The sequence below is a fragment of the Bufo gargarizans genome, chromosome 1 (assembly GCF_014858855.1).
Source record: "Bufo gargarizans isolate SCDJY-AF-19 chromosome 1, ASM1485885v1, whole genome shotgun sequence".
Lineage (NCBI taxonomy): Eukaryota > Metazoa > Chordata > Amphibia > Anura > Bufonidae > Bufo > Bufo gargarizans.
Genome location: NC_058080.1, coordinates 754,776,126 through 754,801,694, shown reverse-complemented (window position 1 = coordinate 754,801,694; position 25,569 = coordinate 754,776,126). Strand labels below are relative to the sequence as shown.

The 25,569-nt window shown below is 44.6% G+C and overlaps 1 protein-coding gene across 2 annotated transcripts in view; it reads right to left on the bottom strand.

Annotated features, from left to right (window-relative positions):
• IL31RA (interleukin 31 receptor A) overlaps window positions 1-25,310 on the bottom strand; it is a 32,545-nt gene extending 7,235 nt beyond the window's left edge. Inside the window, exons 1-12 of one of the 2 annotated variants that reach the window (XM_044293540.1) lie at window positions 25,230-25,310; window positions 19,519-19,584; window positions 17,881-18,156; window positions 16,170-16,284; window positions 15,944-16,098; window positions 15,153-15,298; window positions 13,076-13,244; window positions 6,841-6,917; window positions 6,158-6,374; window positions 4,042-4,227; window positions 2,793-2,894; window positions 1,971-2,117 (exon numbers count right to left, since the gene is read on the bottom strand). In XM_044293540.1, the coding sequence (XP_044149475.1) occupies window positions 1,971-2,117; window positions 2,793-2,894; window positions 4,042-4,227; window positions 6,158-6,374; window positions 6,841-6,917; window positions 13,076-13,244; window positions 15,153-15,298; window positions 15,944-16,098; window positions 16,170-16,284; window positions 17,881-18,156; window positions 19,519-19,584; window positions 25,230-25,239 (1,666 nt within the window). In that variant the 5' untranslated portion in view covers window positions 25,240-25,310. The remainder of the gene's footprint in view (window positions 1-1,970; window positions 2,118-2,792; window positions 2,895-4,041; window positions 4,228-6,157; window positions 6,375-6,840; window positions 6,918-13,075; window positions 13,245-15,152; window positions 15,299-15,943; window positions 16,099-16,169; window positions 16,285-17,880; window positions 18,157-19,518; window positions 19,585-25,229) is intronic. The other variant, XM_044293547.1, reaches the window with a different exon arrangement.
• Window positions 25,311-25,569: the final 259 nt, after the last annotated feature.

Genomic DNA, 25,569 nt, shown 5'->3' with positions numbered 1-25,569 from the left:
ATCTAAAATCCCATGGATTGAAAGATGAAAAACAGCATGGGTTTACTTCAGGGAGATAATGTCAAACTAATCTTATTGATTTTTTTGATTGGGTGACTAAAATAATAGATGGAGGAGGTGCAGTAGACATCGCTTATCTAGACTTTAGTAAGGCTTTTGATACTGTCCCACATAGAAGGCTTATCAATAAATTGCAGTCTTTGGGCTTGGACTCCCATATTGTTGAATGGATTAGGCAGTGGCTGAGGGACAGACAACAGAGGGTTGTAGTCAATGGAGTATATTCAGACCATGGTCTTGTTACCAGTGGGGTACCTCAGGGATCTGTTCTGGGACCCATATTGTTTAATATCTTTATCAGCGAAATTGCAGAAGGCCTCGATGGTAAGGTGTGTCTTTTTGCTGATGACACAAAGATTTGTAACAGGGTTGATGTTCCTGGAGGGATACACCAAATGGAAAAGGACTTAGGAAAACTAGAGGAATGGTAAAAAATCTGGCAACTAAAATTTATGTGGATAAGTGCAAGATAATGCACCTGGGGCGTAAAAACCCAAGAGCAGAATATAAAATCAGTGATACAGTCCTAACCTCAGTATCTGAGGAAAGGGATTTAGGGGTCATTATTTCAGAAGACTTAAAGGTAGGCAGACAATGTCATAGAGCAGCAGGAAATGCTAGCAGAATGCTTGGGTGTATAGGGAGAGGCATTACCAGTAGAAAGAGGGAGGTGCTCATGCCGCTCTACAGAGCACTAGTGAGACCTCATTTGGAGTATTGTGCTCAGTACTGGAGGACCATATCTCCAGAAGGATATTGATACTTTGGAGAGAGTTCAGAGAAGAGCTACTAAACTGGTACATGGATTGCAGGATAAAACTTACCAGGAAAGGTTAAAGGACCTTAACATGTATAGCTTGGAAGAAAGACGAGACAGAGGGGATATGATAGAAACTTTTAAATACATAAAGGGAATCAACAAGGTAAAAGAGGAGAGAATATTTAAAAGAAGAAAAACTGCTACAAGAGGACATAGTTTTAAATTAGAGGGGCAAAGGGTTAAAAGATCAGGAAGTATTGCTTTACTGAGAGAGTAGTGGATGCATGGAATAGCCTTCCTGCAGAAGTGGTAGCTGCAAATACAGTGGAGGAGTTTAAGCATGCATGGGATAGGCATAAGGCCATCCTTCATATAAGATAGGGCCAGGGGCTATCCATAGTACGTAGTATATTGGGCAGACTAGATGGGCCAAATGGTTCTTATCTGCCGACACATTCTATGTTTCTAGGCCGCCATTTACAGTACATCAGGTGATGGTCTATCTGCTCTCCTGCTTAATCCGGCAGAACAATGGAAACAGGAGCGCAGAAGAACCGAGGAGGAGGGGAAGCGCCGGAGGCGCCTCCAACACTTCCCCCTCCGTCTCAGTTATATCGACATTACAGATTAATCATGTAGAAGAGCAGTCGTTTTTTGTAAAATGTTTTAAAAAAATATATAGCAAAAATATGCAGTAAAACAAAGTCTTCAGATCGTCTTCTCCCGTCCTGAAATATGACACGTGGGTTGGGGACGAGGCAGCTCACGCTTTAGTTTTGGTAGGTGGCAGTGGACAGTGCTCTCTTTTTTTTTTTTTTATCATTTTACTACTTTTGGGGAAGATTTTTAACAAGTTTCTGTTCACATCCGTCACAGATTCCACCACATGCAGGATTTTCCAACTTCACAGTGGACAGAAAGTGAAGACAGAAAACAGAACCCTTATAAGTTGGTGAGGTCCATCGGGTAAACGCTGGCATCTTGCAGCCACCACTAGGGGGAGCTCATTTACTCGAATGGAAACTGTATCAATGCACATATGGTACACCCCCCCCCCCCCTAGAGGTAAGTAGCAGCAGCCTGTATCGTCAATGATTAAAGGAAGGGGGTTGTTTAACCCTGTAAAGCACATGCACCTATGGCCACTTACCAGATTCATGTCCATGAAGAGGCCGATACACGATGCTGAATGCGGTGATGAAGCCGTTTGTTTCCTCCGGTCTGAGCGGATCCCATCTTATTGTCACCTCAGTCTTTTTCCGTTTCTCTACTTTAACATTAGGACCATAAAGAGGAGCTGTGCCCAATAAAGAATATGTTACAATACACAGTATTATGGAAAGCGGGGCCGGGGGATGACACCTCCGCTATCTGCCATTTTTGGACTTACGTGAGCCTATATAATGCAATCATACTGCCATGTAGTGCCAAGATAAGTTACTTATCTCCCAGATCATTCCACCATATAGTGCCAAAACAATAGTTATATACATCCCACATGATGCCGCCATATAGTGCTAAGGTAGTAGTTATATATGTCCCACATCATACTGCCATATAGCGCTAAGATAAGTTATATACATCCCACATGACAGACAGACCAGTGTTCAAATAATATACAGTATCCAATTAATACCGCCATCTAGTATCCACATAATACTGCAATTCAATACCCTAGTGCTGTGATGGCTAACCTCTGGCACTCCAGCTGTGGTAAAACTACAACTCCCAAGATGCACACTTGCTTGGCTGTTTTTTCAGAACTCCACAGAAATGAATAGAGCATGCTGGGAGTGATAGTTTCACCACAGTGCCGGAGGTTAGCCATCACCGCCCTAGTAAAAGCACCGTGCACCTTTAAAAAGTACTGAGTGGTTTTAATTTGTTCCTGAAATTTCCATCCTCAGGGGCCCCACTTGTAAATGAGGCCCTGAGCAGTTGCCCAGTTTGCCAGCCCCTGTATGGCCGATACCTCCTTCCATGCTATAGAAATGTGTGGTACACGGAGCTGCCGCCCGATCCTCTATAACGGGGTACACGGAAATCCTGTAGCGTTTATATGGTTCCAGGCTTCCTACGGGAGAGAAGGGAAAGATGTGCAGTGCTGTGCAAAAGTCTTAGGCATATGTGGAAAAAGTAAGAATGCTTTCAACCATAGAAGTGTTAAGAAGGGAAGTGACCATGATGTGTCCTTCAGCTACCGCACTAAGTTTTCAGCAAATGTTGAGGATTTGATCAGTATTAATGGTGTCATCAATGCTGAGAAATACAGGCAGATACTGACCCATCATGTATGACCACCAGGGAGGCATCGGATTAGCATAAAATGTATTCTGCGACAGGACAACAACCCCAAACATCCAGAACTGTCTTCAGCATACTTTTGTACAGAACTGTATATCAAGAAACACAGACCAATGGTGGCAGGAAACAGCCAAAACCTAAGCTGGCCAAAAGCATTACGCTGGGTTCAGACCTGAGCGTTCTGAAACGAGCGCTCTGTATGCGCGATTGTACGGGCGTTTACAATCGCGCATACAGAGACTGGCGTTCACACATTGTGGCGCGTTCCCGAATTTCTATGTGCGGGAACGCGCGACAAACGCCCCAAAAAAAAGCTCAAGCACTTGTTTGAGCGTCGGGCGTTTTACAGCGCGATCGTACGCGCTGTAAAACGCCCAGGTGAGAACCATTCCCATAGGGAAGCATTGGTTCTTGCCTGTTGTGCGTTTTACAGCGCGTAGGAACGCGCTGTAAAACGCTCAGGTGTGAACCCAGCCTTAGAGCAGGGATGCCCAACCTATGGCCCTCCAGCTGTTGCAAAACTACAACTCTCGACATGCCCTGATAGCTATAGGCTGGGAGTAGTTTTGCAACAGCTAAAGGGCCGCAGGTTGGGCATCCCCGCGTTACACTAAAAATACTGTCGTGTGCATGAGGCCAAAGAGAAATGATATAAGGCTGCATTGAATCCTAGGAGCTCAGAAAGTGTTGAAGGAAACAGCTGGATTATGAATGCAGCTCTGAAGAATAGGAGACGAGGAATAATATGGAGTATCTGAAAACATGACTTTTTCTGTAGCTTATACCCATAAGATGTAAAATTCTATTCAATGATAGCGATGCCAGGGTTGGGAGTATATAGAGGAAGCGAGCGGAATGGCGTATTATATACACAGGGGGGGAGGGTTAGAGAATATAACGGGGCTGTGATTTTCTACCTTTCTCGATCGTCCATGTTGATGAATTCTCCACGTACTGAAATGATATATTACAGAGGCCGACTCCCGAGGCCATGCTCCAGTCCAGCACAAATCTCTGGAAGTGCAAATTCTTAACCATCCAGGTGACGGTGACGTCTTCAGCGGCTGCTGTGGATATCTGAACGCTGCACGTGGCTTCTCCAGCTGTAAAAAAACAAAAAAACATTTGCAATTAGTCCTTTCATAGGGACTTAATAGAATGGGCTCTGAGACCCTAGGTGTCGGAGGAATCGCCCCTTCCTCAGATACAGTTGTTGCAATCGACCACAGCTTGTGAGGAGTTAAATGTATGAGATCGGCGTTGTCTGCAATCGCGGACATTATTGTCGATGTCTGCTGGGTAATGCCCCATCTTTAAAGTCCTGACATCTGCCGTACATGTACTGCTGATATCAGGGAAGGGGATAGAGGGGTTTGTCCCACAAAAAAATATTTTCTGTCGTTTTCAAAGCAGGACCTGGATCTGAACACTTCTGTAGTTGCATGTAATTAAAAATGTATTTTAGCCACTGAATTTATCTCTATAGCGCCACCTGTTTGTTTTGTTTCTTATTACACGGAGGTGGACGCACATGCTCAGTTCTGTCTTTCGAGCTGCCTGCTGAGCTGAGATAGGAAGAGAGCTGCAGCAGAAAGGACACACCTCCCGAGCTGCAACAGAAAGGTCACGCCCCTGACTTACCAGCTTCAGCAGAGCAGTTGGAGCAATGAATGCGGGGGGATCTCTGGATCCATTTGTGGTACAGGGCTGCTTCTAGCTTTCTTAGAAATAGACTAATGTCTAATTAATATTAAAGGGGTTGTCTGGGATTTTTCTATTAATGATCTATCCTTAGGATAGATCATCAATATCGGATCGGCGGGGGTCCGTCACCTGGCACCCACACCGATCTGCTGCATGAGGAGACGTCGCGTGCAGTGTGCGCGCCGTCTCCCTTCTCTCTTCCTGCTCGCCGCTGTATGTCTGGGGGCCAGCCGTCTCCTCAAACAACTGATTAGCGGGGTTCCCAGGTGTCGGACCCCCAGCGATCTGATAGGTCATCAATATCAGATCGGCGGGGGCCCGGCACCTGGCACCCCCGCTGATCTGCTGCATGAGGAGACGGCGCGTGCAGTGCGCGCGCGCCGTCTCCCTTCTCTCTTCCTGCTCGCCGCTGTATGTCTATGGGACAGCCGTTTCCTCAAATAACTGATTAGCGGGGTTCTAAGGTGTCGGACCCCGGCGATCTGATAGGTCATCAGTAGAAAAAGCCTGGACAACCCCTTTAATTATACATGTTAATCATGGGATAACCCCTTTAAAGGGTAAGTTCACAGATTTGTTGTAGATGTCAGTGCATGTGAATCCACTCCATACATGTGAGTGAGTTCCTTCTGCAGCAGGCGCATCGATTCTTTCATCACCCATTAAGAACTAAAGAAAAGTCCCAAAATCTTGTGCCATAAATCTGCACCATGTGAACTTTGCGCAGACCGCAAAACCGGATCTGTTTATCCGGGACACTTGGGGCAAGTGTCCCGGAATTTTGGCATGCTGCGGTATTTTCTACGTCCAAAAACCGTACAGTGACTGAACTGAAGACATCCTGATGCATCCTGAACGGATTGCTCTCTATTCAGAATGCATGGGGATAAAACTGATGCGTTTCTTTCCGGTACTGAGCCTCTAGGACGGAACTCAATACCGGAAAAGTTTACGGCAAGTGTGAAAGTCCCCTTACTGAGCGGCTAATAAATTTTTGCAATTAAAAATGAGAGTTTTGAACATTCCCCTAACTCATTGAGGAGATCCAGCTGGAGTTTCACAGGCAATGCTCCATGGGAAAAATATGCAAATGAGCTCTCCTCCAGAAGGAAGAAAACTCGCTCTCTACTGCCACCTATAGGTAACTAACTGTAGGTCAGTTATTAGCCAATCCAGACCCCTCTGTGTTGCTAGTTCTCAGGCTGTAGGTCAGGCCTGATGACTGCAGTGAGAAGAGTCAATGCACGCTAATGTGCAGGTGAGTGACTGGGTGGTCAGAGTTCCCGCTGACTATAGTAGACATTCACACCGGCACCTTCTGCTACTTACTCTTCTCCCCAGCGGCCGGGATTCTCAATGTAGCCTTCGGGGAGCTTCCCGCAGAGTTGAAATGTACCACAGATACGACATGAGCCTCCTCGGACATATTTAACGTCATTTCATGGCGCTTTGTGGTTTTGTTCCAGGAGTCGGAAGTTCTGTCCTCAGGAAACCACTGAACATCGTAGCCCAGTGTGATCCCGGGGCGCCGTAGACTGGATCTCTCCTATAGAAATAATGTGCACCGACATATATGGTGACTATAGGAAGCAGAGTAAAACTTTTCAGGAAGGTATTGGGGTACCACACACAGCACCCCTCAACCAGTCATTATTAACCACATGATTTCTCTATCTCAGCCACATACTGGGGGGGATTTTAAGATGCCCTTAATTCCCCTGAGATCCCTGGTGGGCAGGGTTCTGTCACTGACCTGCTTTCCCGCTGTCATAGCATCTTCTTATAGCATCCACTAGGGGGAGCTCACTGCATACAAATGTAATGCTGTATAAATCCACATGCAGAGAGCTCCCCCTAGTGGTGGCTGCAGGAAGACAGAATTTTACAATTTTTAGGATTTATTTGTCTTTTCTTCCACCTTTTTCTGTGTTACATGAATGCAGGTTTTCCCCTATCCCTTTGTGTGCTGGATATCATACCAATAAGCTTCCTTATATACTGACCACACTCACCTTCCAGCTCAGATACACAAGTCTTCTGCGGCCTGTGGGGCTGATCGCTCTCCATAGTTCAACACTGTGCAGCGGCGCTGAGGGCAGAGAGAGATGTTAAAGCAGAGAACATTAAGGACAGGTCGGTGCACACAGACGAGACACTCACTGGAGTCATGCAGAGAAGCACACTGCTGCCTGGATGGGACAGTGCTGGTGGCAGCGGCCGCATGAGGGACGCATCTAGAGCACTTTTATCTGTGGTTGGCTAAATCAGATTTACAAAAAACCTTATTGTAAGTGACAACCGGCAGCAGAAATCCAACCTAATCTAATCTGATTCCTTGTAGTTAAAAAAATAAATAAAAATTAATAAAAATAAAAATAATAATAATAATAAATCTAATAAACAAAATAAACCAATATGATGCGGTATCATTGACTAAAATGCCAACTCAGTTTGGGGAGGAAGATGGATCTGACTCGATGACTAATCGCTGTCTACATGCAGGACAACACGCAGCAGAGCCGGCAATCCTTCTGGTTCTGGTACTATGTCTATGTACTGAACTTGGCCCTGGGATCCGATCCATGTACCGGACTGTAACTGTATCTATGCAGTAAGCTTGGTTCTGTGAATGTAATTGTATGCTTCGCTATTCACTAAACTGTGTACGATTATTGAACCCATTTTACTACACTTGGTTCTGGTACCATATCTATGCACTATACTTGGTTCTAATACTGTATCTATGCAATAGGCTTGGTTCTGGTATCATATCTTTGGACTAGACTTGGGTCTAATGCTGTATCTATGCACTAGGCTTGGTTTGGGTACCATATCTATGCACTATACTTGGTTCTGATACTGTATCTCTGCACTTGGCTTGGTTCTGATACTGTATCTATGCACTATACTTGGTTCTGATACTGTATCTATGCACTAGGCTTGGGTCTGGTACCGTATATATGCACTATGCTTGGTTCTGATACTGTATCTATGCACTAGGCTTGGTTCTGATATTGTATCTAAGCACTATACTTGGTTCTGATATTGTATCTAAGCACTAGGCTTGGTTCTGATATTGTATCTAAGCACTAGGCTTGGGTCTGGTACCATATCTATGCACTAGGCTTGGTTCTGATACTGTATCTATGCTCTAGGCTTGGTTCTGATACTGTATCTATGCACTTGGCTTGGTTCTGATACTGTATCTATGCACTAGGCTTGGTTCTGATACTGTATCTATGCACTAGGCTTGGTTTGGGTACCGTATCTATGCACTAGGCTTGGTTCTGATACTGTATCTATGCACTAGGCTTGGTTCTGATACTGTATCTATGCACTTGGCTTGGTTCTGATATTGTATCTATGCACTATACTTGGTTCTGATATTGTATCTAAGCACTAGGCTTGGTTCTGATACTGTATCTATGCACTAGGCTTGGGTCTGGTACCATATCTATGCACTAGGCTTGGTTCTGATACTGTATCTATGCACTTGGCTTGGTTCTGATACTGTATCTATGCACTTGGCTTGGTTCTGATACTGTATCTATGCACTATACTTGGTTCTGATACCATACCTATGCACTATACTTGGTTCTGATACTGTATCTATGCACTAGGCTTGGTTCTGATACTGTATCTATGCACTAGGCTTGGTTCTGATACTGTATCTATGCACTAGGCTTGGTTCTGATACTGTATCTATGCACTTGGCTTGGTTCTGATATTGTATCTATGCACTATACTTGGTTCTGATACTGTATCTATGCACTAGGCTTGGTTCTGATACTGTATCTATGCACTAGGCTTGGGTCTGGTACCATATCTATGCACTAGGCTTGGGTCTGGTACCATATCTATGCACTAGACTTGGTTCTGATACTGTATCTATGCACTAGACTTGGTTCTGATACTGTATCTATGCACTAGGCTTGGTTCTGATACTGTATCTATGCACTAGGCTTGGTTCTGATACTGTATCTATGCACTAGGCTTGGTTCTGATACTGTATCTATGCACTAGGCTTGGTTCTGATACTGTATCTATGCACTATACTTGGTTCTGATATTGTATCTAAGCACTAGGCTTGGTTCTGATACTGTATCTATGCACTAGGCTTGGGTCTGGTACCATATATATGCACTAGACTTGGTTCTGATACCGTATCTATGCACTAGGCTTGGTTCTGATACTGTATCTATGCACTAGACTTGGTTCTGATACTGTATCTATGCACTTGGCTTGGTTCTGATACTGTATCTATGCACTTGGCTTGGTTCTGATACTGTATCTATGCACTAGGCTTGGTTCTGATACTGTATCTATGCAATAGGCTTGGTTCTGATACTGTATCTATGCAATAGGCTTGGTTCTGGTACCATACCTATGCACTATACTTGGTTCTGATACCATACCTATGCACTATACTTGGTTCTGATACTGTATCTATGCACTAGACTTGGTTCTGATACTGTATCTATGCACTAGGCTTGGTTCTGATACTGTATCTATGCACTAGGCTTGGTTCTAAAAATGGAATCTAAGCACTAGGCTTGGTTCTGATACTGTATCTATGCACTAGGCTTGGGTCTGGTACCGTATCTATGCACTATACTTGGTTCTGATACTGTATCTATGCACTAGGCTTGGTTCTGATATTCTATCTAAGCACTAGGCTTGGTTCTGATATTGTATCTAAGCACTAGGCTTGGTTCTGATATTGTATCTATGCACTATACTTGGTTCTGATACTGTATCTATGCACTATACTTGGTTCTGATATTGTATCTAAGCACTAGGCTTGGTTCTGATACTGTATCTATGCACTATACTTGGTTCTGATATTGTATCTAAGCACTAGGCTTGGTTCTGATACTGTATCTATGCACTAGGCTTGGGTCTGGTACCATATCTATGCACTAGACTTGGTTCTGATACTGTATCTATGCACTAGGCTTGGTTCTGATACTGTATCTATGCACTAGGCTTGGTTCTGATACTGTATCTATGCACTAGGCTTGGTTCTGATACTGTATCTATGCACTAGGCTTGGTTCTGATACTGTATCTATGCACTATACTTGGTTCTGATACTGTATCTATGCACTATACTTGGTTCTGGTACCATACCTATGCACTATACTTGGTTCTGATACCATACCTATGCACTATACTTGGTTCTGATACTGTATCTATGCACTAGGCTTGGTTCTGATACTGTATCTATGCACTATACTTGGTTCTGATACTGTATCTATGCACTATACTTGGTTCTGGTACCATACCTATGCACTATACTTGGTTCTGATACCATACCTATGCACTATACTTGGTTCTGATACTGTATCTATGCACTAGACTTGGTTCTGATACTGTATCTATGCACTAGACTTGGTTCTGATACTGTATCTAAGCACTAGGCTTGGTTCTGATACTGTATCTATGCACTAGACTTGGTTCTGATACTGTATCTATGCACTAGGCTTGGTTCTGATATTGTATCTAAGCACTAGGCTTGGTTCTGATACTGTATCTATGCACTAGGCTTGGTTCTGATACTGTATCTAAGCACTAGGCTTGGTTCTGATACTGTATCTATGCACTAGGCTTGGTTCTGATACTGTATCTATGCACTAGACTTGGTTCTGATACTGTATCTATGCACTAGGCTTGGTTCTGATACTGTATCTATGCACTAGGCTTGGTTCTGATACTGTATCTATGCACTAGGCTTGGTTCTGATACTGTATCTATGCACTAGGCTTGGTTCTGATATTGTATCTATGCACTATACTTGGTTCTGATACTGTATCTATGCACTAGGCTTGGTTCTGATACTGTATCTATGCACTAGGCTTGGGTCTGGTACCATATCTATGCACTAGGCTTGGGTCTGGTACCATATCTATGCACTAGACTTGGTTCTGATACTGTATCTATGCACTAGGCTTGGTTCTGATACTGTATCTATGCACTAGGCTTGGTTCTGATACTGTATCTATGCACTATACTTGGTTCTGATATTGTATCTAAGCACTAGGCTTGGTTCTGATACTGTATCTATGCACTAGGCTTGGGTCTGGTACCATATATATGCACTAGACTTGGTTCTGATACTGTATCTATGCACTAGGCTTGGTTCTGATACTGTATCTATGCACTAGACTTGGTTCTGATACTGTATCTATGCACTATACTTGGTTCTGATACTGTATCTATGCTCTAGGCTTGGTTCTGATACTGTATCTATGCACTAGGCTTGGTTCTGATACTGTATCTATGCACTAGGCTTGGTTCTGATACTGTATCTATGCACTAGGCTTGGTTCTGATACTGTATCTATGCAATAGGCTTGGTTCTGATACTGTATCTATGCAATAGGCTTGGTTCTGGTACCATACCTATGCACTATACTTGGTTCTGATACCATACCTATGCACTATACTTGGTTCTGATACCGTATCTATGCACTAGACTTGGTTCTGATACTGTATCTATGCACTAGGCTTGGTTCTGATACTGTATCTATGCACTAGGCTTGGTTCTGATATTGTATCTAAGCACTAGGCTTGGTTCTGATACTGTATCTATGCACTAGGCTTGGGTCTGGTACCGTATCTATGCACTATACTTGGTTCTGATACTGTATCTATGCACTAGGCTTGGTTCTGATATTCTATCTAAGCACTAGGCTTGGTTCTGATATTGTATCTAAGCACTAGGCTTGGTTCTGATATTGTATCTATGCACTATACTTGGTTCTGATACTGTATCTATGCACTATACTTGGTTCTGATATTGTATCTAAGCACTAGGCTTGGTTCTGATACTGTATCTATGCACTAGGCTTGGGTCTGGTACCATATCTATGCACTAGACTTGGTTCTGATACTGTATCTATGCACTAGGCTTGGTTCTGATACTGTATCTATGCACTAGACTTGGTTCTGATACTGTATCTATGCACTAGGCTTGGTTCTGATACTGTATCTATGCACTAGGCTTGGTTCTGATACTGTATCTATGCACTATACTTGGTTCTGATACTGTATCTATGCACTATACTTGGTTCTGGTACCATACCTATGCACTATACTTGGTTCTGATACCATACCTATGCACTATACTTGGTTCTGATACTGTATCTATGCACTAGACTTGGTTCTGATACTGTATCTATGCACTAGACTTGGTTCTGATACTGTATCTAAGCACTAGGCTTGGTTCTGATACTGTATCTATGCACTAGACTTGGTTCTGATACTGTATCTATGCACTAGGCTTGGTTCTGATATTGTATCTAAGCACTAGGCTTGGTTCTGATACTGTATCTATGCACTAGGCTTGGTTCTGATACTGTATCTAAGCACTAGGCTTGGTTCTGATACTGTATCTATGCACTATACTTGGTTCTGATACTGTATCTATGCACTAGGCTTGGGTCTGGTACCATATCTATGCACTATACTTGGTTCTGATACTGTATCTATGCACTAGGCTTGGTTCTGATATTCTATCTAAGCACTAGGCTTGGTTCTGATATTCTATCTAAGCACTAGGCTTGGTTCTGATACTGTATCTATGCACTAGGCTTGGGTCTGGTACCATATCTATGCACTATACTTGGTTCTGATACTGTATCTATGCACTAGGCTTGGTTCTGATACTGTATCTATGCACTATACTTGGTTCTGATGCTGTATCTATGCACTAGGCTTGGTTCTGATACTGTATCTATGCACTAGGCTTGGTTCTGATACTGTATCTATGCACTATACTTGGTTCTGATATTGTATCTAAGCACTAGGCTTGGTTCTGATACTGTATCTATGCACTAGGCTTGGTTCTGATATTGTATCTAAGCACTAGGCTTGGTTCTGATACTGTATCTATGCACTAGGCTTGGTTCTGATACTGTATCTATGCACTAGGCTTGGTTCTGATACTGTATCTATGCACTAGGCTTGGTTCTGGCACCATATCATAGCACGCTGTATCTCTATCCTGCCACTGCCTAATACAGTGTGCTGTGTAGACCTATGTATACTACACATGAACAGTAACAGGAGAGAGTTCATGCACAGATACTGTACCACATCCAAAAATGTAAACACATATGTGCACAATTTCCAAATATTCACATAAACACTGTGTCCGGCTCCGTATAATGCTGGTCAGTCAGCCTATGTTTTAGGCTTCCATAACATTGGGCAGAGATGTCTCAGATGCTACTCGTCTGCCCCGTTACCTTGTTCTGCCGTCCTTCCTGTGAGCGCTCCGCTCCACTCACTCCACCACGTCCGACCACTGCTCCCAGTGCACCTTAGAGACACTGCGTACTCTGTGAAGGCATGGAGTCCGCTGAGACTGTAGAGCAGTTTCTTCTCTCTCTCCATGTACAGGTCAGGGGTGTAGTCCTGAGATGACAGAATATGTCACATGTAAGGCCGTCCTCTGCTGTGTCTGACCCAGGTCCCCTCAGTGTGATACCCAGCCAACCATTTATAATATTTCCTCCATTACTTTCAGTGCAGCTCTAGAGTATAATACAGGATGTAACTCAGGATAAGTAATGTATGTACACAGTGACTCCACCAGCAGAATAGTGAGTGCAGCTCTGGAGTATAATACAGGATGTAACTCAGGATCAGTACAGGATAAGTAATGTATGTACACAGTGACTGCACCAGCAGAATAGTGAGTGCAGCTCTGGAGTATAATACAGGCTGTAACTCAGGATCTGTACAGGATAAGTAATGTAATTTATGTACACAGTGACTCCACCAGCAGAATAGTGAGTGCAGCTCTGGAGTATAATACAGGATGTAACTCAGGATCAGTACAGGATGAGTAATGTAATGTATGTACACAGTGACTCCACCAGCAGAATAGTGAGTGCAGCTCTGGAGTATAATACAGGCTGTAACTCAGGATCTGTACAGGATAAGTAATGTAATGTATGTACACAGTGACTGCACCAGCAGAATAGTGAGTGCAGCTCTGGAGTATAATACAGGATGTAACTCAGGATCAGTACAGGATAAGTAATGTAATGTATGTACACAGTGACTGCACCAGCAGAATAGTGAGTGCAGCTCTGGAGTATAATACAGGATGTAACTCAGGATCAGTACAGGATAAGTAATGTATGTACACAGTGACTGCACCAGCAGAATAGTGAGTGCAGCTCTGGAGTATAATACAGGATGTAACACAGGATCAGTACAGGATAAGTAATGTATGTTCACAGTGACTGCACCAGCAGAATAGTGAGTACAGCTTTGGAGTATAATACAGGATGTAACACAGGATCAGTACAGGATAAGTAATGTAATGTATGTACACAGTGACTGCACCAGCAGAATAGTGAGTGCAGCTCTGGAGTGTAATACAGGCTGTAACTCAGGATCAGTACAGGATGAGTAATGTATGTACACAGTAACTGCACCTGCGGAATAGTGAGTACAGCTCTGGATTATAATACAGGATGTAACTCAGGATCAGTACAGGATAAGTAATGTATGTACACAGTGACTGCACCAGCAGAATAGTGAGTGCAGCTCTGGAGTATAATACAGGATGTAACTCAGGATCAGTACAGGATAAGTAATGTATGAACACAGTGGCTGCACCAGCAGAATAGTGAGTACAGCTCTGGAGTATAATACAGGATGTGACTCAGGATGAGTACAGGATAAGTAATGTAATGTATGTACACAGTGACTGCACCAGCAGAATAGTGAGTGCAGCTCTGGAGTATAATACAGGATGTAACTCAGGATCAGTACAGGATAAGTAATGTAATGTATGTACACAGTGACTGCACCAGCAGAATAGTGAGTGCAGCTCTGGAGTATAATACAGGATGTAACTCAGGATCAGTACAGGATAAGTAATGTAATATATGTACACATTGACTGCACCAGCAGAATAGTGAGTGCAGCTCTGGAGTATAATACAGGATGTAACTCAGGATCAGTAATATATGTACACAGTGACTGCACCAGCAGAATAGTGAGTGCAGCTCTGGAGTATAATACAGAATGCAGCTCAGGATCAGTACAGGATAATAAATGTAATGTATGTACACAGTGACTCCACCAGCAGAATAGTGAGTGCAGCTCTGGAGTATAATACAGGATGTAACTCAGGATCAGTAATGTATATGTACACAGTGACTGCACCAGCAGAATTGTGAGTGCAGCTCTGGAGTATAATACAGGATGTAACTCAGGATCAGTACAGGATAAGTAATGTAATGTATGAGGTTCAGGTATAAATGATCTCTTTGGTGCAGAATATCCATTAGTATCTGTAATACTGACCCACTCATCATCCTGTAGCTCTTTGTACCTCATGCTACATGTCACATCTAGTTCATGTGGCGCCAGGGCTGGTCTTCTCCATGATATTAAGAAGGATGAGTCTTGAAGTGGTTCCAAAGACAGGATATCAGGAGGATCCATTTTCACTAAAGAAATAAGAGATAAATCAGATGCAATAGGTAAATGTAACAGTTGTGGTATAAACACCGAATTGTAATATTCTCAGGTACAGATCCTGCTCCGTTCCTGCACCACTAAACTCTAACAGTCCTGCTAAGATCACCCGGACCTGACAACAACCTAATGTCTATGTGGAGAACCTCAATGTACCTGGATTTCTGCTGCTGAAGAAAACAAGGATTGATTTAATATTGTCAATCCCCTGTTCAGTTGGGAGACAAGTGGAGTCGGGTAATGTGGTCGCTGCTGGATAGGTTTGGTTGGGGACCTTCTTCTTTAAATGATGTAAGAGCTGTGTATTCTGATCAGTTCAGATGTCCCCTACCTTCTGCCATTTCAGTGAAACATTGAGGAAGAAGCTGCAGCTGCATCCCCCTCCTATGCCCTCCTCCCTGCCTTCTAATTACTGTTTTCCACTAGATAGATTTTTTGGTGGCTGAGAAGGTTTTTGAATAATTACAGAGGGGATGCAAGCAGGAAAATGGCGAAGAAGATGAGGAGGTCACGGTCCCCTGATAACATATATTATAAAGTTTGCAAAACAGTTAAACTGATGATATGCCGCAGTCCTATATTCTGGTTCACAAATAGTCAACAATCAGAGGCCTTACCTATCTCTGCAGCCTTCACTGTGAATTGTCTTGTTGCTTTGCCCAGTCCATTCTCCACCTGAAGTTGCAGATTATATTCTCTGCCGAACTCATGTCCGACGAGGAAGGAGCAGGAGTTTGTGTCTGGTAAGCACTTCTTTTCGGGGTCGTTGCGCCTGTCCATCAGAAGGTGAATGAGGTCAGAGACGTAACCGTACAGACTGGAGCACAGAGCAGTCACACTTACACAGTCAGGTTGAAGGTTGTGGGGATTTTGTGGTCTTTTACGGGGGTCCAGCTGCACGTGACATTCTGTGTGTGGAAATACATACAGGAGATATTTTTGGGAACTTCTGGTGGATCTGTAAAGAGCGAAAATGATCAGATCAGACTGGCACTTTATGGTAAAGAATGAGGTTTTCCTAACATGGCACCTGCAAGTGTTACAAAGCGAAACTAAGTGTAGAGGAGACAAGCCTGGGAACGTAAGATCACCCATAATGCCGTGCAGCCAGCCAATCTGCAGATAACCATCCCCTGTGATGTCACAGTCCTATAAAATCCTCAATGCAGAGAGACTACAGGGACAGTGCAGAGAGGGTGCAGGGAGACTAATTCTGCGTCATTTTCATTTATTTATTCCTACATTGACTTATTCCTACATCAGCCATAAACTAAGATATGTAATTATCAATACCAATAAGATGGAAGCCTTTATTGTTCTGGTGCCAGCGTGCCAACCAATACAATCCAGTCTGCGCCCCTTAGGGGGCCAGGTCTTAATGATGACCATCCTCATCTTTTGTTGGTTTTATTTCTTCCAAATCATCCTTCAAAGCCTCTATGTCTGAGAAAAGTCAGCAAAATGCAGAGAGAGGAGGAGCTGGATGTTCCTGATGACATATTCACATTGATATTAGATGATGTGGAAAAGGAGGAAAAGCAGATGGCAGAAGAAGGGCTCCCACCTGTAGGCCAGGATGGTGCTGGGGTTGGAGAAGTGGGTATGCCAGAGCTGATTAATATTCTGTTTACTGTCATACAACCTGCAGGAGATTGCAGGCAAGAACAGTAATAATATGAATATTGTCCACCAGCCACTGATTAAAGGTGCATAAAAGGTACTGTGCGTCCATTAACGATAAAGAAGGACTATACAGTGCGGTCTTCATTAATAAATGAAAGGCAGCTGCACAGCTGCTCTGTTTGGCCATACCCTATGGCAAAGAGGCCTTGTGACAAATTAATTCAGAATGAATTTCTCTGGGAACTTTGGCTAAGTTGGCGAATTAAATTTTTCAAGACTTTGCTCATCTCTAATAAGCACTTACTAGGGTAGAATGGGTTGCCATCAGTCAGGATTTGGCATAGAAGCGGACATCCAGCATATCAGGGCGAATGACAGAAGTCCGGAAAAAGACACTGGACGTATAGGGGCACATTTATTTAGACCGGCATTTTAGACGCCGGCCTTAATAAGCCCCAGCGCTGGATTGCCAAAGTTATGTAGAGGCCCCTGACCTCTACATAACTTCGGCTTATCCACCGTCGATTCTAAATGTAAGACAGCTTCCTTGCTGCCTTACATTTAGACTAATTTCTACGCCGGCCCGGCCCCTTCCCTGCCTCTGCCATGCCCCCTTTTTTAGACCTGGCGTGAGCGGGGGAGAAGTCGCAGATTCTGCCTTAACAAGGCGTGCGACAGAATCTGTGCCAGATATACATTACTTTTTGTGGCATATATCTATTCGTGAAAGAGTCTCATAGAGTCTCTTAACTTATGAAATGCTTATAATCATACTTCATTATAGCATAGAAACATCTGAAAAAAGACCAAAGCAGCAAACTTTGTGAAAACCAAAATTTATGTCAGTCTGAAAACTTTTGGCCACGACCATAATAATATGCAGGATTTCCGATAACATTATGATCCCTGCTTTCTGTCACTGAATACTCACATCCACTTATTATGTTGACTTCATCCAGCTGCTGCCGCTTGGGTATATAGATGGAGCAGGCCACCCTCGCAGTGTCAGCCAACAGGTTGGGTATGGTGACTTTAATGGTTGTGTCATTGACAATGTCATAGACCGCAGCCAGGTCTTTTTCCAATTCCCACTGCACCTTTTTTATAACACCAGTTGTCTTCAAAATACAGTAAAAACTGACATCAGATCCTTTCAGAACATATTTCACTTGTGGAGATATGAAGCCTTGTATCGTACCGTCAGTACCTGCGGAGTAAAAACACACGTGGTCAACAAGAAGATATGTGTCTACAACAAAGCCAACGACAAGTAATGGGTTGTAGACCATTAGAAAAAAGAGAAATGACAATGATCAAAGGGGTTTTCAAGGAATGTCTATCCTTAGCAGACGCCATCAATGTGTGATCAGTGGGAGACTTTCCCCTGGGACCCCCAACGATCAACAGATCAAAGGGGTCTTCAGTGTGTCTCCAGGTAAAATGCACAGTCACCTGTACCTGGTTCAGAAATTCCGGATAATTTAAGGTCACCTCGTCTACCCAAAAAAATTATCAAAAGGTCCCATGTATCCCAAAATTGTATTAATAAAATCTATAGCTCTCCGCGTGAAAAAAATTACAAAAACCATATAAAACTGGTAGGTCTCTCCATACTCACCCACAGAATAAAGGAGAACGTCATTATTACCACACAGTATTCACTGTAAAATACTAAACCCTCAAAAAAAAAAAAAAGAAAAGTTATCGGAGATCAAAAAAACTAAAATCATGAAGCCTTAAAAAGATTGTGAACAGTTGGGGTGGGAAGGAGTTTTGGCCACTCCCCCCCCCCTTACCTAACTCCTGTGCAGACCTGCGAAGGGACGCATACTTACCTGCTTCCCGCCGCAGACTCCCAGCTTCCAGTGACCTGTCACCCCTGTGGAATGTGACCCAGTGACGTTTCGCATGGGTGACAGATCAGTGATTGGCTACAGTGGTCATGTGACAGCCGGGGCGACCATAGACCCTACAGGGAAATTTCCCTGTGGACCAATGCCCCAAGGGGTCGCCCAATTCCTCCACTGAGTACATTCTGATCTGATACTCTGGTGCATCAGGTACTTCTGTCTTCTGTCTGTCTGCCTTCTGTCAATGTGGACTCGCGTACAACATGGGGCCACATTTAGGTTTTTATTCCGGGGTCACTTTAACTTCCCAGTCTGCCCCTAGTGACAGCTGTCAACAGGATGCTGATTCCAAGGAACCCGGGACCTGTGGAGGCCGCCATGGAGCCGGGACCAGCTAAGTATTAAATCCTCCACGGGTCCAGCCACTCTGAAGGGGTCTGTTAAAAAAGTTTGGTGTTGGATAACCCCTTTCAGGCGGAAGTGTCCCTTTATAGGGGTTTTCCAACTTTTATACTGGTAACCTATCCTCCGGTGAGGGTTTCCTGTCTATACATGAGAGTAGGACTGCTGCCATTTGTGCCATGACTGCATACAGCACAGCCGATTGTATTATGTGGTCACTTAGGCTCACAGGTTGCTTTTGTTACCCCCCATCCTAGGAGCATACACTGGGTGATGAGGAGGATGCTCACTTGGCTAATCATCATATGATGAGATACCTGATATCTGTGCTGCAGCTAATAGTAAAAACCAAGGCGACCAGCAGAAGACCATCCAACCAGGTGCTAGAAGAGAAATAAGAGACAAGAGTTACACAAGAACACTGCCATTCGTACATCAGGTCGGGCTGTTGTAAGGAGGGTTAATTCTTTTACAAGTCTTGTGATTTTGGAAAACATACAATACTCAAGGATTTCTGCAAAAAATATTAGATATATTAGGTTACACTATGCTACTGTCTAATTTCTGTATTATCCAAGACCTGCTGTTGGACATGTCGGCTTGTAGAATTTCAGGTTCAGAGCTCGGTGGGTGTCCCCTGCTTGTGGAGCTGCAGGTTCAGAGCTCAGCGAGCATCCCCTGCTGGTGGAGCTGCATGCTGAGCTCAGTGGGTGGAACTGCAGGTTAAGACATTGTTGGTCTCACCCGCTTATGGAGATGCAGGTCCAGAGCTGACTTGGAGTCCTCTGCTTGTGGAGCTGCAGGTTTAGAGCTCAGTGGGCATCCCCTGCTTGTGGAGCTGCAGGTTCAGTGCTCAGTGGATATCCCCTGCTTGTGAAGCTGTGGTTCAAAGCTCAGTGGGCGTCCCCTGCTTGTAGTGCTGCAGGTTCAGAGCTCAGAGGGTGTCCCCCTGCTTGTAGTGCTGCAGGTTCAGAGTCCAGTGGGTTTCCCCTGCTTGTGGAGCCACAGGCTCAGAGCTCAGTGGGTGTCCCCTGCTTGTGGAGCTGCAGATTCAGAACATAATGGGTGTTCCCTGCTTGTGGAGGACTTACACGCAGCAATCATCTCCACTGTATGAGGACGAGGGGTCACTATTGTGATCACTGGTCCTCATAAAGCTGCATTGTTTCTGGGAAGAACATCGCTGTTTAGACCGATCGATCTGCTGCCAAGAAACTATGATCGGTGGTGCCTGCATGAACATCAGGATCACCCCAAGAAAGAGCGTTTCACTCGTTCATCAGGTGGTCAGTGGCACATTTACACGGGCATACTGTCGGAAACGAGAATTTGCAGGAACGCTCATTCCCATAATCTGTCAGAGAATCTGCCCTTGTAAATCCACCTTTATGCCTCTTCACGCGTCTGTGTTCGGTCAGTGATTTCCATCAGTTATTTTGAGCCAAAACGAGGTGCGGCTCTAAACACAGAATCTTTCCATTATACCTTATCTCTGTGGAGGCTCCAATCCTGGTTTTGGCTCACAATCACTGATGGAAATCACTGACCAAACACTGACGTGTGAATGAGGCTTTACACAACTGCAGTGTCAGACTGCAACAATGGAGCAGCACTTTGTCCAGGAGGAACGTTTGCCTTCCAAATTTATAGGTAAGAAAACACCTCAGCACCTGACCTGAAGGAGATATGGGCTCGATCACCAGCAGGTGTCATACCCTGAACTCGATAGACCAGTCTCTATTGAACTTGTGTGTTGAAAAGCCCCCATTACATCTGTGGTTAACTTGGCATGACCATGTCTTTATCCAAATATGAGTATAGGCTCCGTGTAAGGCTACATTTCCCTAGGGAAAAGTGTGGTAAGGCCTCTTGCACACGACCGTGTGTCCACCGTGGCCGTATTGCGGCGCCGCAATACACGGGACACAGGCCATGTGCATTCACTCCAATGGGTCCGCAAATCCGAAGATGCGGTGCGGAACGGAACCACGTAACGGAAGCACTACGGAGTGCTTCTGTGGTGTTCCGTTCCGTGCTTCCATTCCGCAAAAAGATAGAACTTGTCTTGTCCTTTTGCGGAACGGACGGATCGCGGACCCCATTCAAGTGAATGGGGTCGCGATCCGCATGCGGCTGGCCCATGGTAGGTGCCCGTGCATTGCGGACCGCAATTTGTGGTCCGCAGCACGGGCAGCACAAGTTCGTGTGCAAGAGGCCTAAGGGAGAGTTCACATCACCATTATTTTTCCATTCTTCTGATCCGTCAGAAGAACAGAAAAAAACGGATCCTGTGCATCAGTTATACACATTTGGTAACCGTTTGAGACATTCCTGTCTGAGATCCGTTTTTTTTTTTAGACGGAAAAAAAGTCCTGCAAGTAGTTACTGCTTTTCCATCAAAAAAAAATAAAAGATGGATGTTAGACGCAGCGGCCGTCATGCTACAGAGGAACGATCTGTCTATAGAGCATTACCCTAGGGCAGTGATGGCTAACCTTGGCACTCCAGCTGTGGTAAAACTACAACTCCCAAGATGCCCCCCTTGCTTGGTTGCCCTCAGAACTCTACAGAAATAAATGGAGCATGCTGGGAGTCATAGTTTCACCACAGCTGGAGTGCCAAGGTTAGCCATCACTGCCCTAGGGTATATTCACACGTCATGGTTTTTGCCATAACTTTTATGGAAGCAAAGCCGCAGCATATTGCCAGGCCTTCTCCCTGCTCACCAAGCCTGGGGTCATAAATTGCTCGGTATCGCAGCTCTGCCCCATTGAATTCAATGTGGTTGAGCTGAACCTAGATCACGTCACCGATTAAAATGATGTCTCATGGACTAGGCAAATCTGTGAGAAGGTCACGGCGCTACTGTGAGCACCGATGCAGGAGGTTAGAACCCCACTGATCAGAGACTGATGACCTATCCAGAGGATAGATCATCAGTTAAAAAATCTTGGAAAACTCTTTTAAGTCATTGGCCCAGATTGAAGGGATCGCTACATGGCGACTTGTGCACATAGCCATAACCGTAACACCCCACAAAAATCCAAACCATTCACCATTATTGGTCACCATATAGCCTTGGGTCTTGTTTTTTTTACACCATAAAAAGGATGACCAAATGTATTAAAAAGTGAAGGCATCTCACTAACTTGGTTGGCACATCTCAACTTGTTTTGATCCGTGTCCACCTATTCAAGAGGTGTAAACTAAGGCTCCTCCGGAAACCACGTTAACTTTTCTTGTCCTGTAAGTTTTGTCTGTCATGATATGGCATAATTTTCATGTACAATTTATACCATCACCTGTAGTAAACTGCTTTGTGGTTCGTTAACCCTAAGTTCACACCTGAGCGTTTTACAGCGCGTTCAAACGCGCTGTAAAACGCTCAACACATGAAAACCAATGCTTCCCTATGGGAATGGTTCTCACCTGGGCGTTTTACAGCGCGTACGATCGCGCTGTAAAACGCCCGACGCATAATCAAGTTCTTGAGCTTCTTTGGGGCGTTTTGACGCGCGTTTGTGGCCATAGGACACTGCAGTCAATCACACAAACGCGCGTCAAACGCGCGTTTACTATTACAAAAACGCGCGTTTGAGAAACGCTCAGGTGTGAAAGCAGGGTAAGTTCTGCTCAGCTGTAAAGTCTCTAAGTTCTACGTTTTGTGGTGAAGCCTGGTGACCACCAATATGGCCTCCATTACAGCTCGCACAGGGACTGTCACCTAAGCCTGAGCAGTCTGGTCTTAGAGGAGGTTTCTCTGTGGGCACAGAAGATGCTCCATAGACAAAATCCAGGCCACCATAAACAGCTCTGTTCTGTTGAGGTATCACAATGGCAGACAGTCCATGGACCCTGCAGGCATGTAACCGATGGCTGATGGATGCATTTTCCTATATAGCTTAGGATCAGATTTAAAAAAATCTACCGGCAGGGGGGTAACTTGTAGTCTGCGGTTTGGCTTCTGGTCTATTTCACTTGCAGGTTGAGAAACTGAAGATTCTGGGAGACGAAGAGTTAACCGGCAAAAGCAACTGTTGAGCAAGAAGAAGGTTCCTGGAAGACGTACGTCTTCCTGAAGCTGAGGAAATGGTCGCCGTTACCCGTTGTTCACCATTGCCCTGTCTGTATACCACATCCCGATTATACAGAGATGAGCAGCGCTACGTTGGCACTGCTTATCTACTGCTGGAAGTTTTGTTCCCTGCGTCAACCACTGATTAACACTCTGCAAGAAGAGGTTCCTCAGAAACGAAGGCGTCCTTAAAGGGGTTATCCAAAGATTAATGTACAAAATGAAAATCAGACATCACATAGTAATATAGCAACCTCCGGCCCTGCAGCTGGTTTCAAACTACAACTCCCAGAGTGCTACATTCACTTCTATGGGAGTTAGAAGAACAGCTGAGCATGTTTGCATGCTGGGAGTTGTAGTTTCACAGCAGCTGGAGTGCAGAAGGTTGCTGATCCCTGATATAGTACAATCTCTTTCTAACAAACCTACTACCAGCCCTGTACCTCAGATGGATCCAGAGATCTCCACTTTCATTGCTCCAATTGTTCTGCTAGATTTATTTCAAGGGGGTGTCCTTTCTGCTGCAGCTTGTGGCAATTGAAAGATGGAACTGAGCTTGTGCTTCCATCTTAGTGAGAAGGACGGAGAAAATAGAAAAAGACCAAACAGCAGGTGGCGCTATACAGATAGATTTCAGTGAATAACTCAGTGGCTATACTAGATTTTTATCTGCATGCAGTTACAAAGGTGTTCAGATCCAGGGGCTGGTTTGAAAAAGTGTTGAATATTTTTTGTGGGACAACCTCTTTATACGCTGCGTTCACACCTGCTGTTGGGCGTATACACTCAGGACGTAAGTTTGAGATGGATGCCATATACCATACAGGACAGAATTTTTTCCAAGGTGGTGTCCTGTATAGGAAATTGCAGTCACCCATTTAGACAACACGCTAAGAGCACGGACATAGTGCCCTACCTGCTGCAGAACATAAACTTATAGCTGCTGCAGCCCTTCTTTGCTAGAATGATGAGGCTAATAGAGCGGAATGACCAAGCAGGGGACTTGCCCTATGACGCCCCAGTGTCTAATGTTAGCAACCAGTTAGGGTATGTTCACATCTATGGCAGGCTGTTCCGGCAGAGAGCAGCCTGCTGGATTTCGCTGAATCCCCATTGACTATAATGGGGTCCGATGGTGATCCGGCCGCTTTCCTGCAAAAAATGGCAACAGTTTTTGTATGTTTAAGGCCTCATGCACACGACCGCAATTTGCGGAACGGGCGGCCCATTGTAGACATGCCTATTCTTGTCCGCAAAACGGACAAGAATAGGACACGCTATATTTTTTTTGCGGGGCCTCGGAATGGAGCAACGGATGCGGACAGCACACGGAGCGCTATCCGCATCTTTTGCTGCCCCATTGAAGTGAAGGGGTCCGCATCCGAGCCGCCAAAAACTGCGGCTTGGATGCGGACCCAAAAAACGGTTGTGTGCATGAGGCCTTACAATCAACGTTTGTGCCAGATCAGGGAAGACCATTTGTAGAAACGCTCGTTCCCAATAATTGCCCCGTGTAAAAAGGTGCCAGTCACCAGCCACTGAATGAGCAAATGTTCATCCATCGTGTGATTGTGTTATTTAGTGGCCACCAGATTGTCCTGTATAATCAGGGATGTGCTGCCCAGAAACAATGATTCTCTATGGCAGGGATGGCCAACCTGAGGCTCTCCAGCTGTTGCAAAACTACAACTCCCAGCATGCCCACACTGCCTACAGCTATTAGCCTACAGCATGGCATGGTGGGAGTTGTAGTTTTGCAACAGCTGGAGAGCCTCAGGTTGGCCATCCCTGCTCTGTGGGGATGAGTGAAGGCTGTAGTGACTGCCCATCTGGATTCAGAGGAGATAACTGCAGCACATAGATGTAGCTCTCACCCCCGATGAGTAGCAGACAGGTAAAGGCCTCTCTGAAGGGACCTATATTGACAGTTCTAGTATATGAGTAAAGACTTACCCTTCTCCATCCCGCCGGTGATGATGATCCGCTCACCCGGGCACCAGGACCAGGATCTGGTTAGTGGCAGACCACGCTGGGGGAAGCTCAGTTATAGACAGCAAGAGAAAAATAGGAACTTGTGTTTCAAAACCTCCAGGAAACAGCGGCGGATTGCTGCATCCTGCAATGAGATTTCACGGTGGTAAAAAAAAGCATAGGATTAATTATACTGTAAGTACAACGTATAGTCAACTGTGGATCTACAGCGTTAGCTACTACTGTACAGTTGTAAGACATCATGGCCGAGTGGCCGGAGAGCCACAAGAACAGTCCTCCTCAGCTGGACTGTAAAGGTACT